This window comes from Bos mutus, chromosome 10 (genome assembly GCF_027580195.1).
Source record: "Bos mutus isolate GX-2022 chromosome 10, NWIPB_WYAK_1.1, whole genome shotgun sequence".
In the NCBI taxonomy this organism is placed as follows: domain Eukaryota; kingdom Metazoa; phylum Chordata; class Mammalia; order Artiodactyla; family Bovidae; genus Bos; species Bos mutus.
In genome coordinates, this window is record NC_091626.1 from 49855972 (window position 1) to 49872828 (window position 16857).

Below are 16857 nucleotides of genomic sequence, written 5' to 3' on the forward strand. Positions count from 1 at the left end.
CCCTGAACTACTGCACAGTTTCCAACAAAACAAAATCCTCAGGCAGATACCAATGAGAGTACTTTCGCTGGGACCACTTCTAATCAATCATGGTTTTCCCCAAGATACTTCCTGAACTTACATTTTCATAATATCTCAGCATGTAAGGAACAGTTATAAATATTTCTACATAATGATTCATTTAAACAAGATGGGGATCTAAAGGAATGTGTGTTAAGAATACTGTATAGAAAATGAATTAATTTTTCCAAAAAAGTATCTGCCTGTCTTAAAGGAAGACAGTAACTTTTCCACAAGTAAGAAGAAGCTATTATATTAGATTCAAGTGTACAGCATAGTGGCTCAATATTTTTATAGATAATTCTAAAATAATGGCTATATTTTCCTGTGCTATCAACCTAGATAGCATATTGAAAAGCAGAGACATTACTTTGCCAACAAAGGTTCATCTAGTCGAGGCTATGGTTTTTCCTGTGGTCAAGTATGGATGTGAGAGTTGGACTGTGAAGAAGGCTGAGTGCCGAAGAATTGATGCTTTTGAACTGTGGTGTTGGAGAAGACTCTTGAGAGTCCCTTGGACTGCAAGGAGATCCAACCAGTCCATTCTGAAGGAGATCAGCCCTGGGATTTCTTTGGAAGGAATGATGCTGAAGCTGAAACTCCAGTACTTTGGCCACCTCATGTGAAGAGTTGATTCATTGGAAAAGACCCTGATGCTGGGAGGGATTGGGGGCAAGAGGAGAAAGGGACAACAGAGGATGAGATGGCTGGATGGCATCACTGACTCGATGGACATGAGTCTCAGTGAACTCCGGGAGTTGGTGATCAGGGAGGCCTGGCGTGCTGCGATTCATGGGGTCGCAAGGAGTCGGACACGACTGAGTGACTGATCTGATCTGATCTGATATCTTTGTTGCTTAATTATTTTATACTAAGTATTTTACACTTAGTTGTTTATATCTCTTAACTCCCTACCCCTAATGTGCCCCCATACACATATGCCCACTTTGTTAACCACTGTTTGTTTTCTATGTCTGTGAGTCCATTTCTATTTTGTTACATACAGTCATTTGTTTTATTTTTTGATTCCACATATAAGTGATAACATACAGTATTTGTCTTTCTATCTGACTTATTTTACTTAGCATAATATTCCATCCAGTGTGGCAAATGGCAGAATTTCAAGAATGTTTACTTTCAACTTACATTCATTGGACAGTCTTGAACTGATCAGACTCAGAAGGCAGCAAATAAGAATACTTTAAATATTTCTTCCAAGTTCAAACTGGAAGAGTAGTATAACTTATTTACCTTCTCAGTGTGTACAGTATCAAATGATCATAAACTTTACATTACCTTCACATCTTCAATACTGGGATGAGGTGGTGTTTTCATCTGAACAATAGTATAGAGTATATCATGGATGTGATTATTTAAGTACAATACAGGATTAGCTATGACTGTTTTTGTTGAAGCAATACTTGCTGAAAGCAGAGGTAGAGTGGTAGGCAGTGGCAGTGGCGACTGGAGCTGCTTCACTGTAGTTTCCTGTGAGTGACAGTGGGTTATTTTTTCCAAAGTGGTTAAAATGAAGGAGAAAAAAAAGCAATTAAGTTATATGATAAAAATACTGGCAGTAAACATTTGAGTAAAAGCAGTATGTTAATGTACTTGCTCATTCCACAAAAACTGGTGTACCAGGTACTATGCGAGATGCAGAAGGTATAGAGATGAGTTTGACAAAGCTGTGCTCTCAAGCTTTTAGCCTACTTCTATTTATCAAAACTTTTGTCTAAAAATATGTATGCACAGTGTAAATATCTGCTTCTATGAATAGAGGAGCTGATCATGTTAAAATTAACTGGTAGAAAGAGCTTTAAAACTATAAATGAAAGAGTTACTGAAATTATTAAAATAACCAAGATTGAGAACAAATGTAAGGTTGATACCTGCTGTGATTCTTGTAGCAAGAATTTGAGCTCCATTCGTACTGAGGCCAGACCACCACCTTGGGCTCCGTGGAGGCTACAGTAACTAAGAAACACTCGAAGGAGGTCTTGGTTCTTGTGCAGCCATGACTTCCGTCTTTCCGCGTGCTCTCGTTTAGCCTGGAGTCTCCGCCTTTCTATCTGGTGCCGCTCATAGGAGCCAATATCTGGTTTATCCACCTTCTCTTCCTGATCTAGAAGATCACTCTCTCCTTTGGAATACATTTTACTGGCATATTCTTTAATAACCGATTCATGATTACATATTTCATGCAAGGCAGCAATTTCCTTTTCAAGCCAGTTGTAGAGCTGAAATCTGAGTTTTCCTCCATCTACTTCATAACCGGTAGCCAATGTTCTTAGTTCAGTCATAAGGATCTTTAAACAAGCTCTGAATTTTAGTTGTTCAGCAATCACATCAACTTCAGTATCACCTTCAAGATGATCCTCTTCCTGAGGGGTCAGTAACACGTTAGGGTCTGGAGTTTTCTGATCTTCTTGTCTATCTTTTTTCCCGACATCTGTACTTTTCATTACTAAACCAACAGCATCTTCTTCCTCTTCTTCTAAGGCACTATCATGCTCTTCACCCCAATCAAGAGTAAGGGGTTCCTCTTCTATCCTTACCACTGGCTGACTCCAGTCAATCTGTGATGAAGTGACATTTGACCAATCAGTGCCAAAACTTCTATCACTGTCGCTCAGAGTTTTTGATTCTGAAGGTACATCATCCATCTTTTTAGAAATGAAATCAGGCTGATCTTTTTTTGAGGGTAAGGCAGACGCTTTGGTAACTTTTGGAATTTTGGAGAGTACCTCCAAGGCTAAAACAGGGCATCCAACTTTAAAATGAGCATTTGCTGTAGTAAAGAATAATTTTCTTTCTATGAGGTTAATTTTATCAACAAAGTTCTTCTCAGTTTTGAGACCTACAGTTGCCAAAGTTCCTTCAGGGGAGACAAGGTTTCTTCGAATAAGCAAAGGATGAGTTCGAAGGTAGTTGTAGAAACTAAACACCACTGGGTTACAAGACTTGATGATAACTATAGAAATCAGAGACAATTGCAAGGTATGATGTTAATTTGTAATTATGTTACAAAAGAATAAAGTGTGTCAGCATTTCCTCAAAATAAAGGAAACTTAATTATTAACCCAGGATTAGTTGAACTATGGTACATCCACACAATATAGCTGAAATTAAAATTTCCCTGTGATATCCAGAATATATTAAGTGAAAGTATATATAGTAAGCCATCTTTTATTTAAAAAATTAGAAAAATTAAAAACACATCTACACACACACACATTTTTTAATAGAAAAAAAATACACAATTTTTTTTCAACTGGTCCCCTAAAAAGGGAGGGTAAAACAGGGTAGAAAGATGAGGAAAGATGATAGATTCTTCTAAAAATACCTTCATTTTATTTCAAAACCACTTAACGTTTTATATAATTCTAAAAGGAAATTTACTTTTTAAAAATTTACAATAAAAGCAAAATTACACAAATGATTGTTTGCATCAAGCTGGTACCATAATCACAAGACAGGAACTAAAAAGTGACTTAAAAATAAGTAATATGACTGACCATCCTGAGTCATATATACCATCAAAACAAAAAACTGAAAAAAAAAAAAAAAAGCTTAAGCTGTTCTCAGTAACCATGCTGTTGCAAAAATATCTGCATCATTACTCTGAAACTATTTATATATATATATATATATATATATATATAAAACAGCAAATAATTATGTTAATGTCATAAGAATCCAAGCTTTTCATGATACACATTTTTGAAATATCAGAACTCTATATCTGAAATTAGAAATGTCAGTGTGAACACATGTACCTCAGGGTGGAAAATTTTTACTAGCTTCATTCATTGAAATAACCTAGGAACAATGGCCACGCCTGCAGCAACGGGGATCCCTGTGTTCAGGCTGTGGTGTCTAAATATCACTCCCAACAAAAAGGAACCAGGATTCTTTGGAGGATTGGTCATTTCCAGGTCTTGGGCAGGAGATGTATAATATGAGCCTGAAACATCTTACCATACCAGAAAGCAAAGAAACTATCAAAGAAAAATGTCAAATGCAAGGACTTAAAGAGGCTCTGATAATCTGAGCATCCATAATAATAACCTGCAATGGATTAAAACACAACTCTATCTTAATCTGTGAATTCAAAATAACCTTAAAAAATGAAAGCTAATTGGTCACCTTTCTAGGATGCTAGAGAACCAAGCTATTATTTTGAAAACTAGTAAATAAGAATCAAACATTTATATTCCTTTTACTATGTATACGACTGGAACTGAGTAATCAAGTCATTGCCAAGGGAGACTGTACTCTAGAGAAGCATTCGAGCTCAAAAAGGATAAAATGACAAATTTAGAATATTGTCATTTTACAAAAACTAATGTAGATGGCAGTCACTGATAGCTGTTAATACCACAAAAAGCAAAATAAGCTGACATTATGAGTTCCCTGAGGGTTTCCCTGTTGGCTCAGATGGTAAAGAATCTGCCTGCAATGCAGGAGACCCAGGTTCAATCATTTGGATGGCAGGATCCCCTGGAGAATGGAATGGCAACCCACTCCAGTATTTTTGCCTGGAGAATTTCATGGAGCACGCCATGGAAGCATGCCAGAGAAGCCTGGCGTGCTACAGCCCATGGGGTCACAAAGAGTTGGACACAGCTGAGCAACTAACACTTTCAAATGAGTTCCCTGGTGGAAGTGCTCTACCCATCTATTAAATATTTCTGCCAAAAAAACTACTAAAATCCTCTAAAATCTTACTTACCAATTTATAGGAAATACAGAGAAACAGAGGGGGAAAAAAAAACATTAAATGAAACAACAAGAATACAACCAGCAAAATCTAAAACTCAGGAAACTACAGGACAGACAATCTGACTTCTTTAACAAATAAATTCGGGGGTGAGGCATGCTGCAGTAACTAAATATGGATGAAAACTGACATAAGAGGCACCTCAACCAATCACATGATACAGGCCTCACCTGGATCTTGGGTCAAACAAATCAACTGTATAAGATTTTATAAGACAACCAGGGAAATCTGAACACTGAGGATTTGATTACTCACAAAACTGTGTTATGTGTTATAACTGATATGTGCTATGTTTTTAGAGTCTTTATTTTTTAGAGATGCATGTTTTAATATTTACAGACGAAATGATCTGTTGGGTTTGCTTCAAAATATATCTATACAGTAAGTTCCCTAAATACAAACCTTCACACTGCAAACTTTCAAAGATGTGAACAGGCATTTGCATGTCTAATATAAATTAGTTCACATGTTTGGTGCACTTTTCAAGATACCATATAATTAAAAATGTTTTATTATTTTTTGTGTTTATGTATTATTTGTGTGAAAAATATTATAAATCTATTACAGTGCAGTATTAATACAGCTGATTGTGTTAGATGGGTATAACTCTTTATGTATACATTAAAATTTCCCCAATAACAACCTCTTAAAAGTTAACCTGGAAAATATTAAGAAATAAATAGAATCCGTAAAAATGTGTACCTTTTATTAAAATTTATTAAATTTATTATTTAAAATTTATTAAAATTACTTGGGTAGCTCAGATATTTTTCTTCTAAAGGTTTTATTTCCTTTGCTTTAATTTTTTTTTTTAATATTTACAGTCGTCCCCCTCTTGCCTGCAGTTTTGCTTCCCACGGTTTCAGTTACCAGAGGTCAACTGAGGTTTAAAAATATTAAATGGAAAATTCCAGAAGCACACAATTCATAAGTTTTCAATTGTGAGTTGTTCTGAGAAGTAAGATGAAATCTCGCACCATCCTGTTCCATCCTCCCCAGGACAGGGATCATCATCCTTTGTCCAAAGTGTTCCACCCACTAGTCACTTAGTAGCCACTGTGATTATCAGATCCACTATCAGGGCACCAGAGTGCTTGTGTTCAAGTCCCCCTCATTTTATTTAATAACAAAGAGCCCCATATGCAACAGTAGTTATGCTGGCAGTTCATCTATGCCAAAGAGAAGCTGCAAGTGCTTCCTTTATATGAAAATTTGAAAGTTCTCTATTTAACAAGAAAAGCAAAAAATTCATAAGCCAAGGGTACTATTATCTATGGTCAGAAAAAATCTTCTATCCACAAAATTGTGAAGAACGAAAAAGAAATTCATGTTAGTTTTTCTGTCACACCTAAAACTGCAGACGTTATGGGCACAGTGCATGATAAGTGCTTTGTTAAGATGGAAAAGGCATTAAAATTGTACGATAAGATTCTGAGTGAGAAAACCCACATTCCCATCTTTCATTACAGTATATTGTTGTTATAATTGTTCTCTTTTATCATTAGTCACTGCTGTTAATCCCTTACTGTGCCTAATTTATAAATTAAACTTTATCTCATATATATATGAAAAAACATAGTTTATATAGGATGTGGTACTATCCACCGTTTCAGAAATCCACTAGGGGTCCTAGAACATAATCCCTGTGGATAAGAGGGGACTACTGTATTAAATTATTACACTTCTTTTTTGTAAAGAAGAAAACAAAAAATGAGCCTGAATCTCTTTATTCATTTAAGCTCTTTAAGTATTTAAAAATAACACATAAAATTATAACTAATGAAAGTACAAAATGAAAAGTAAAAGCTTGTATCTCTCCCTCCTATTCCTAAAAGGTAACCAGTGCCAATTTAGTTTATGATTTGTTCCAGAAAACAAAAAAGAGAGAGGGAGCGGGAAACCAGACAGCGTGTGTGTGCACACAGTACGTGTATGTGTGCCATAAGCACATAAATACAGGGACCATATTGGTTTTTTTCTTTGTTTTTTTTGAAATGAGAAATTTAATACATTTGTTGAAATTAACACTAAAGTACAAGTCTAAACAACACAAGATATGGAAGGAAAATGATGTCTCTTCTATTTATTTATTTTAATTGGAGGCTAATCACTTTACAGTATTGTAGTGAGTTTTGCCATACATTGACATGAATCAGCCATGGGTGTACATGTGTTCCCCATCCTGAACCCCACTCCCACCTCCCTCCCCATCCCATCTCTCAGGGTCGTCCCAATGCACCAGCCCTGAGCACCATGTCTCATGCATCGAACCTGGACTGACAATCTGTTTCACATATGATAGTATACATGTTTCGATACTATTCTCTCAAATCATCCCACCCTCGCCTTCTCCCACAGAGTCCAGCAGACTGTTCTATACATCTGTGACTCTTCTGCTGTCTCGCATATAGGGTCATCGTTACCATCTTTCTAAATTCCATGGAATATTACTCAGCCATTAAAAAGAATACATTTGAATCAGTTCTAATGAGGTGGATGAAACTGGAGCCTATTATACAGAGTGAAGTAAGTTAGAAAGAAAAACACCAATTCAGGACCATATTGTTCTATACCTTACTTTTTTCACTGAATACAACATACATTAACACATCACTCTACCTCACTTACCTCACTTTTAATAGCATACTGTTTCTACAGTATGGATACATTATAATTAAACTATTCTATTATTGACTACTTAAAATGTTCCATTTTATGATTACTGCAAACAATGCTAATAGATACCTTCCAAATGCTTCTAGGAAAATAAATTATTTGGGATAACTAAGAGAAAGTTCATCACACAAGAATAAAGTTTTTGTAGGCCCATACATCATACCAACTATGTGTAACAACCAAAATATACACTTTTTTAGAAAACTGGCTATTATACATGGAAAGAGCTATGCAATGTGGGAATATTCTGTATGCTTCACTTTAATATATATGAAATTAGAATAGTATGGTAATCTTATATACCTTGATATATAGCTATGAGAGTAAAAACATGTGTGAAATCTTCTTAGTACTACTAAAATTATGATAACAAAATGCCAGATTCAATTACAGGTAGTAAGTGACTGAACTTCTAGCCACATAAAAAATTTTGACGCTGATTTCTCAAAGCTGAAAAGTAAGTCTGGCAATGAAGAGGGCAGGGGTGGGGGGGGGGGGGGCGGTGTGTGTGTGTGTGTGTGTGTGTGTGTGTGTGTGTGTGTATTATCTAAGTATATGTTATCTATTCAGAAACGGCCTTTTAAAAAAAGAGAAAGAGAAACACATAAAATGTCCTACCTTGATGTTCATCATCCTCCTTTGGTGTCTGTTCTAATAACGTGTCCAATGCTCTGGTGTAATCTTTCATTACCCAGTAAGCAAGACTACGGAGGAAAGGATCAGGATGTAATCTTTCACAATCGAATCCTGAGCCATCCTTTTGGCAACCCAAAATCTTCTGATTTAGGATGGACAGGTAAGTGGAAGAAGTCTCAAAATCAGATTCATATAAACGGGCAATTACCATGGCTAGCTGGATATCTTCCATTTTTTCAAGACATACCTATAAATTTAAATATTAATAAATATTTATTTAATGATAATTATTTAGAGAGATGAAATATCCCACTGAACTCCTGAAATTATCCACTATTTATATTATCAGAGTAGAGGAAAGAGGTCCAGAGGTTGAGAGAGTGATTAAGAAATAGCAAGAAATTTAAGAAACTAGAACTTAGTTTGCCGGCAGAAATATCAATAACCTCAGATATGCAAATGATACCACCCATATGGCAGAAAGTGAAGAGGAACTAAAAAGCCTCTTGATGAAAATGAAAGAGGAGAGTGAAAAAGTTGGCTTAAAGCTCAACATTCAGAAAACTAAGAACACAGCATCTGGTCCCATCACTTCATGGGAAATAGATGGGGAAATAGACGGCAAAACAGAAGAAACAGTGTCAGACTTTATTTTTCGGGGCTCCAAAATCACTGCAGATGGCGATTGCAGCCATGAAATTAAAAGACGCTTACTCCTTGGAAGGAAAGTTATGAGCAACCTAGATAGCATATTGAAAAGCAGAGACATTACTTTGCCAACAAAGGTCCATCTAGTCAAGGCTACGGTTTTTCCAGTGGTCATGTATGGACGTGAGAGTTACACTGTGAAGAAAGCTGAGCACTGAAGAATTAATGCTTTTGAACTGTGGTGTTGGAGAAGACTCTTGAGAATCCCTTGGACTGCAAGGAGATCCAACCAGTCCATCCTAAAGGAGATCAGTCCTGGGTGTTCATTGGAAGGACTGATGCTGAGGCTGAAACTCCAAAACTTTGGCCACCTCATGCAAAAAGTTGACTCATTGGAAAAGACCCTGATGCTGGGAGGGATTGAGGGCAGGAGGAGAAGATGACTATAGAGGATGAGATGGTTGGATGGCATCACCGACCCAATGGATACGAGTTTGAGTAAACTCCGGGAGTTGTTGATGGACAGAGAGGCCTGGCATGCTGCTATTCATGGGGTTGCAAAGAGTCGGACATGACTGAGCTACTGAACTGAGAACTCAGTAGCTTCCAATCTAGAAAGTTCATTTATAAAATAAGCATAAAAGAAGGTATATCAGTACCATCTTAGACTTGGATTAATTTAAACAAGGTTCATTTTTAAATTAAATAACACCTGTGATATAATCAGTTCCTCTTAATTTCTAAATATATTCCCATATAAAAACACAATTATTACTATTTTAAAAGAATCTTCTATTTACATAGCAAGTAGCTTAAGAAATAAAGCTACATACGCTATTCTTACTCTCTCTTGAGTTTGTATTCTAAAGTAACTACTCATCTGAGAATCTGAGGTCCTTCAGGCAATATGAGCATCTCAATCAATATTTCTCTTCTTGCCTGAGTATTTTCTAGGCTAAACTTCCCATCTGAAAATTATAAATATTTGTTATTTTAAAAAGTTACACACCTTAAGATAATTTTGAAAACAGGACTAATTCTATACAGAGTACTTTCACTTTGCTGGATATTTTCCATGATGTATTATTTCCAATTACATTTTTCCTTCACCTGTTTGGATTATTCATTATAACTGATATCCTAAGAAGACTATCTCATAAATAGAAATATCTGTAATTACTCTCTTAATCAGCTATCAAGATTCTATATCCAAAAATGCAAAGTTTTATCTCTCCCCACTCACCTTCCAGTATCTAAGATGACTACATTACAAAACAGTATAAACTGTGATCTCAGTTCCTTAGCTATGAATTTCATTTAGAAGAAAAAGAACTTAAAATATCTGCCTGTCTATACCAAGTAAGGGGACTCTGACCTGTGCACACTTTCAATAGTTTAGAATCACAAGATGGCCAGGAAGAAGATATTCATAAACCACTTCTTCTATATATTTATAATTGAAATGCATATACTTACCTTGAAATGCAGTATTCTCTATATAAAATGTCCCATTTATGCTTCTCACTTGCATCTGTTTATAATTCCATTGTCACAGTGCCGCTATTTAAGTTAGTTAGTTACCTCTGTGTTTATTCTCTACCCTCTATCCTTATAAACACATGACCAAACATTACAATCTACTCTATGACCTTCCAAGGTTTTCAAGCTCTTACAGGTATTTCATAGCACATTTTCTCAGACATACCTCAATGGCATCTTTCAATGAACCAGCTAGCAAGAAAAAAGCAGCAGATTGTTCAAAGCGTTGTTTTCCAAGCAAAGAGAAAGCATTTTTCAAAGCAGCTTTACGCCATCTATCTTCATTAAAGTTGTGGCTGAAAAATGTTGTCATTTTTTCATCATGCTGTGACCTGGGTACCAGAGCACAAACATAAGTGGTTAAACCAAATTTCAAATATTTAATCCTGTACAGAATATATGAAAATAGACAATGAAAATCTCAAACAGCCAGCTAAAAGAAGAACAACAACTTTAGTGAGATGTATTTGTTATCAAGCTTTGCTTCATTTCTTCTAACAAGGAGAAAATTCAAAATACGTACACGTAAGTAGGAAGCAAGAGCACTCTACTTTCCCAACTGTTTTCATCAACTTATTTTTAACAATATCCCACTCTTTAGTTAAGCTCAAATAATACGGTGCTTATTTTTCTTAAATAAAGAAACCAAGGCACAAATAAGGAAACTGATTTATCCAAGTACTTTCAAAAGTGTTACATCTTCAATTCACAGCACAATCTTCATTCCATTAAATCATTTTAAATGTTGAAGCAATTTACCTAAACAGACCCCACACAACTGCTTTCTTCTTCATTGAAAGGTAGAATAATGCAGCATCCAAGGCATCATTGTTACGCTGAAAAGCAGCTTTGGCAACCTAAATGGTCAATAAAAAACTGAATTAATTATTTGATATAAGAATTACAACAATTAATGTTTCCCTACTACTTCCATGGTTGACAGAAACTATGATGATGGGAAGAAATGACTCTCTTCCACAGTCTCCAGTAGCTCATAACACATGCTCCTAGAGACAACCCTTGGCATACCTGTAATTACAATAAAAACAGTAACAGCAGCTAGTATTTACTGACTACTTACCATGTACCAGGCACCTTTCATTTGTCTTACTGAATCACCTGATCCAAGAAGTACTATTACTATCCCCATTTTACACAAAGCAACTGAGACACAGAGAGGTTAACTGAATTACTTGAGGTCACACAGTAAACAAGGGGTGCAAAAGGTATTAGAAACCAGACAGTGACAAAACCAACACAGGAAACAATAAAGAAGGCAGAATATTTGATAGACATGATTTATTCTTTTTGGCCGTGTTGCTCAGCTTGCCAGATCTTAGTTTTGTGTCCAGGGATTGAACCTGGGCCTCCAGAAGTAGAAGCACAGAGTCCTAACCACTGGACCACCAGAGAATTCCTGGTGAGACCTTTTCTTAAAAATTAAGCATATTAAATTCCTTAATGTTTTGTTAAAGTTAAAATGTTGACTTCTATGGTATATAAATATATGTGATTTTACAATATTGATAGACATCTATGAACAAATATCAATTATACTCACACACACATTTAAAAAACTACAGGCAAAAATAAATGTTCTTTTCTTTTTTTAAACAAACATAACTTGGTATTTTTCAATCAAATTTGACAGTTCTGAAGGACTGACACATGCTTTCTGGCATGTAATTAAAATGTAGATGGTCGAAGCTCTGTTATTTTGAACGGCCTTCAAATTTTAGTTCTTAGAAATTTCACAAGAAAAAAGTCTTAATGAATACCTAATTCCCCATGTACCACAACAGACAACCAACCCCCCTTTGAGCCATATGGCCAAACTTGCTAAATTATACAGAACCAATGAACTCAATGTAAATTTAAAAATTATTAACCCAGTAACATTATTGTACATATTGTACATTGTACATGTATGTACATGTATGTACAATTGTACATACATACATACTGTTTTGAACACAGTACCATGCAGACCATATACTTCTCAAACATACCAAGCTAACATATGCATAAAACTAAGTTGAGAAGCGAAATGATGTTTTTTCAGCTAACATTGCCTAATGGCAGAGTAGAACACTACCAAGGCATGGGAGAGACAGGGGAAGATACCTAAAAGTCACATCACAAAAATGCTTTACTTTCAATGCTTTTATTTCTCCTCCCCCTTTTTAAGCATTTTCTCTGCCTTCAATTATTTTAGTATTTCAATATTTAATAATTTTTACAAGAATTTTTATTCATCTTCAGTTAATGATTTATAACATACATTTCAAGAGAAAAAATCTTACATATCCTTTTGATTGAATTTTAAGAGATAAATGACTTGTGGAAATTAATTATATGTATTGTAAGAAAACTCAATTTATAATGACAAGACACATTGTTGATAAAAAACTAAAGAGACTTTGTAGGCAACATCTGAACATTTCAGAGAAAATAGGATCTCCTCTTTTTCCTTTGCTTCGGGATATGGAAAAAATTTAATGGGGACTTCTCTGGTTGTCCAGTGGTTAGGATTCGCCACTTTCACTGCCAAGGACACAGGTTCAATCCCTGGTCTGGGAATTAACTACCCCAAACCATACAGTGCGGCCAAACAAAAAAACAAAAAAAAATTTCTGAGAGTGGAAGTGAGGGATGTGTGTTTCAAATAAGTTTGCCAGGTGATTCTTCAGACACTAAAATTTGAGAACTACTACTTTAGAGGAGTAAATTCCTCTTGAAAGAAATGAATTCATACTCCACAAATGTATCATGAATTGTACTTCTGAGAATTTCAGTGGACTGTTTACCCAAACTCTCTGAGTCATAGTTCTATCAGGTGGAAAATCAAGATAGGAACATGCAGCCAATGAGAAGATAACATGAAATATTTTATGAAAAGCAACTAGAACCAAGCCTGGATGCTCAGTCATGGTTAGTTTCTGCCAACACTGAAATAATTTTCAGCTTCTACTAAAAATTTTTTAACATTTTTTTTCTACTAGAAAACTGATTTCAAAAACCCATCTTGAAATTTATAGCATGTTTCATTTGCTGCCATAGATATCTTCCTCAAGTGCCACAAATCAAAACTTTTTGAATGGTATTTTAAATGTACAAAGGAAGTTTGTTATGTATTAACCTAGCCATGCAGAGAATCTGTTTTATAAAAACAATGTTTTTTCTATCTAATGTATATAACTGACATACAGTTTGTATTTTCCTAAACCGGGACACATCTCAACTGATAGCAGAATATACTATATTCCGTAAGTATTATATACTTAGTATATATGGCATAAGTATTATATACTTAGTATATATGGTAAAAGATAACTGATATACTGAATGGAGAGTTTATAAAGGTCAAGATTCAGAAATGTCCAAAAATTTTTATTTAAGAAATTCTCAAGATCTCAAGATGTACAGATGAATCCCTCACCACAGGTTTTCTGAAGATATCTTTTATGCTCTAAGAAAATACTTAACTCCAAAATGCAATGACATACACTTACCTTTTCAATGCATCTTCGAAGAGTGTTGATATTCCTGACCCACCAACCTATTCCCATAGCTCTCAATTCAGACCACTGAGGGTCCCCTCTCTGAATTGCTGGAATCATATTAATCAGCTCCTCCTCAGCCTCAGAATGAAAAGCCCAGGCAAAATGGCAAGTAGATACACCTAAATTAAAAAGACAAAATAATAAGCATCAGAACTCTATCAAAACAAACAAAAGTAATTTTCTACATACTCATGTAATTCCTCCTAGAGAGAATTTTCAAGCAGAAAAAAAAAGTATGAAAGGATTTCTTCATTCAAACTTTTATAGTGTAAGTATCTAAATACAAGATCATTGACAGGAAACACAAAACCAAATTCTTTTTCTCAAATATATTTACTGGAAGAATGGAAACATTAAAAGCTAATCACTAGAAAGAAAGATATTTGAATACTGAGCCATTCATACGTTTTCACACATACCAAACCAATCAAGAATAAAAGGTCTGGTCAAGCCTATGTGCTCCATGAACATGTAGGTCCCATTTCACAGTGCCACCTGCTTGCAGACCATATCCATCACTATTGGACACTGAAAACTGCCCCATTCATCCCTCTGGTCAAGAAGCTATACGTATTACCTGAAAGCAAACTCTCACCTTAATGACAGCCCCAAGGAAGAACTGTTAGGAGGCACGTTCCTCTGTCTTTGGTGTCTCCTTTAAAAAGAGAGTTTAAAGCTGCCTAATTACTGATGGTATACAGCAAATACTTTTTGCCCTAATTAAAAAAAAAAAAACTGACAGGGATCTAGGCTGTATTAGAGGCAACAAAATGGATTTAGTGACACCCTCTATGAGTCTGTCAACAGCTGAATGACTGGTTTTACTCCACTTGGAGCAGGTGAAAGAGAAACATGACAGAAGTGAACCACGGAGAGATGTGAGACAGTGAGAATGCTCCCGGGAAGAACCCTGAGGATCCCAGGAGAGAAGCCAGACAGTCAAGTCAGCCATCTGCAAGAATCCCTTTGGAAACAAAGAAATGCCTGACACCAATGACAGTCTGATAGTCACATTACAACACAGGACTCTCAACACATTTCTCATTGCTACCATCTCTATACAACTGTGTTTGAAATCGTATCACAGAATCAATGCAAATTAACTGTCACTATAAATGTAGAGGAAAATGAACAAAACTTAGAAACATCAATTTGTATTTTGTCATACCCTAAAATGCAGATTAATTCTCTATTTAAATCTGTCCGGGGCTTTCCTCACAGCTCACTTGGTAAAGAATCTGCCTACAATGCAGGAGACCTGGGTTTGATTTCTGGGTCACGAAGATTCCCTGGAGAAGGAAATGGCAACCCACTCCAGGATTCTTGCCTAGAGAATCCCATGGACAGAGGAGCCTAGCAGGCTACAGTCCATGGGGTCACAAGCATTGGACACAACTTAGCAACAAAACCACCACCACCACCAAATCTGTCTGGTTTAAGAAATAGTCAGTGTATGAAATAACTATAAAAAAATTGACACTTCTTTAGAAATTGCTATTATAAGCCAATGCAAAATGCATACTTTTGCTGACACAAACATTTTAATATAAAATAACAATATAAAATATACCCTATACCCTTAAATAAATTTCATTGATTATATTTTTGGTATAACTAAAAGGAAACCAAAATACACAACAAGTATGTCAGAGGAATTTGGTTCAAAAATAAGATTAAGAGAGCAGTGACTCTATTTGGAAACCTAACTATTAGAAGTGAAAAAAGGTATTAAGAAGAAAAAACCAGGCACACCAACAGGCACTTATTTTTATTTGTCTACCAACATCAGGCTATTCTTTGCAATATATCTTTGTTCTTCTTAGCTTGTCTACTAGCTACTTAGACGCTGATGCTGGGAAAGATTAAGGGCAGGAGGAGAAGGGAGGGACAGAGGATGAGATGGTTGGATGGCATCACCAACTCAATGGACCTGAGTTTGAGCAAACTCTGGGAGATAGTGAAGGATGGGGAAGCCTGGTGTGCTGCAGTTCATGGGGTCACAAGAGTCAAACACAACTTAGCGACTGAACAACAACTAGCTATTTAAGTTTTTCCCTGAAAACTGTTACCAGACCATCACCGACAATACCAGTCACTTTTCTCATCTCCAATGTTTTAACTGTACTAAAGGGAAAATGGAATTTGACAAAGCTTTAGGAATTTGAGGTGTTTTAAGTCTCCTTAGGCAATGTACATAATTGTCATTAAGTGATTCAGTACCACCTGATCATCATTTAAAACTAAAATTTAAAATATTAAAACTAAAATTTGAGATACCATTTTTTAACCTATTCCAAATGGCATTGCTACTGCTAAGTCGCTTCAGTCGTGTCCAACTCTGTGTGACCCCATAGACGGCAACCTACCAGGCTCCCCCATCCCTGGGATTTTCCAGGCAAGAACACTGGAGTGGGTTGCCATTTCCTTCTCCAATGCATGAAAGTGAAAAATCAAAGTGAAGTCGCTCAGTCATGTCCGACCCTCAGAGACCCCATGGACCGCAGCCTTCCAGGCTCCTCCATCCATGGGATTTTCCAGGCAAGAGTACTGGAGTGGGATGCCATTGCCTTCTCCGATTCCAAATGGCATAGATTGTTCTAAATGATAATATCAAGTATTGCAATGAGTTGAGTTTTGGCATCATTAACATTGGTTCTGGGAATTTAAGTTAGCACAGTCTTTCTGAAAGTAGCAATACTTCTAAGTGTTAAGAATTTTCAAACCCTTTGATTCAGTAGTTTCACCCCCAGAAAACTAATATGAGGAAGTAATTAGATATATATGAATATTTATATGTAAAGTTGTAAGGTCATTCAGTAGCATGATAATTCAAGTAAGAAAAAAAGCAAAATTTGTATTTTTAGAAAAAAATTAAGGATAGATGAATTATAGTTTAAAAACATGATAGACTATTAGACAGCTGTTAGAATCATATTTTCAAAAAAGCATTTATTG

General features: G+C 35.7%; 1 protein-coding gene across 1 annotated transcript in view; it reads right to left on the minus strand.

Annotated features, from left to right (window-relative positions):
• The window catches only part of DMXL2 (Dmx like 2), a 167465-nt gene that overhangs the window by 32185 nt on the left and 118423 nt on the right, over positions 1 to 16857 (minus strand). Inside the window, 6 exon segments of the mRNA XM_070377897.1 lie at positions 1357 to 1548; positions 1950 to 3031; positions 8135 to 8399; positions 10506 to 10671; positions 11099 to 11196; positions 13852 to 14021. Of these exon segments, the coding sequence (XP_070233998.1) occupies positions 1357 to 1548; positions 1950 to 3031; positions 8135 to 8399; positions 10506 to 10671; positions 11099 to 11196; positions 13852 to 14021 (1973 nt within the window).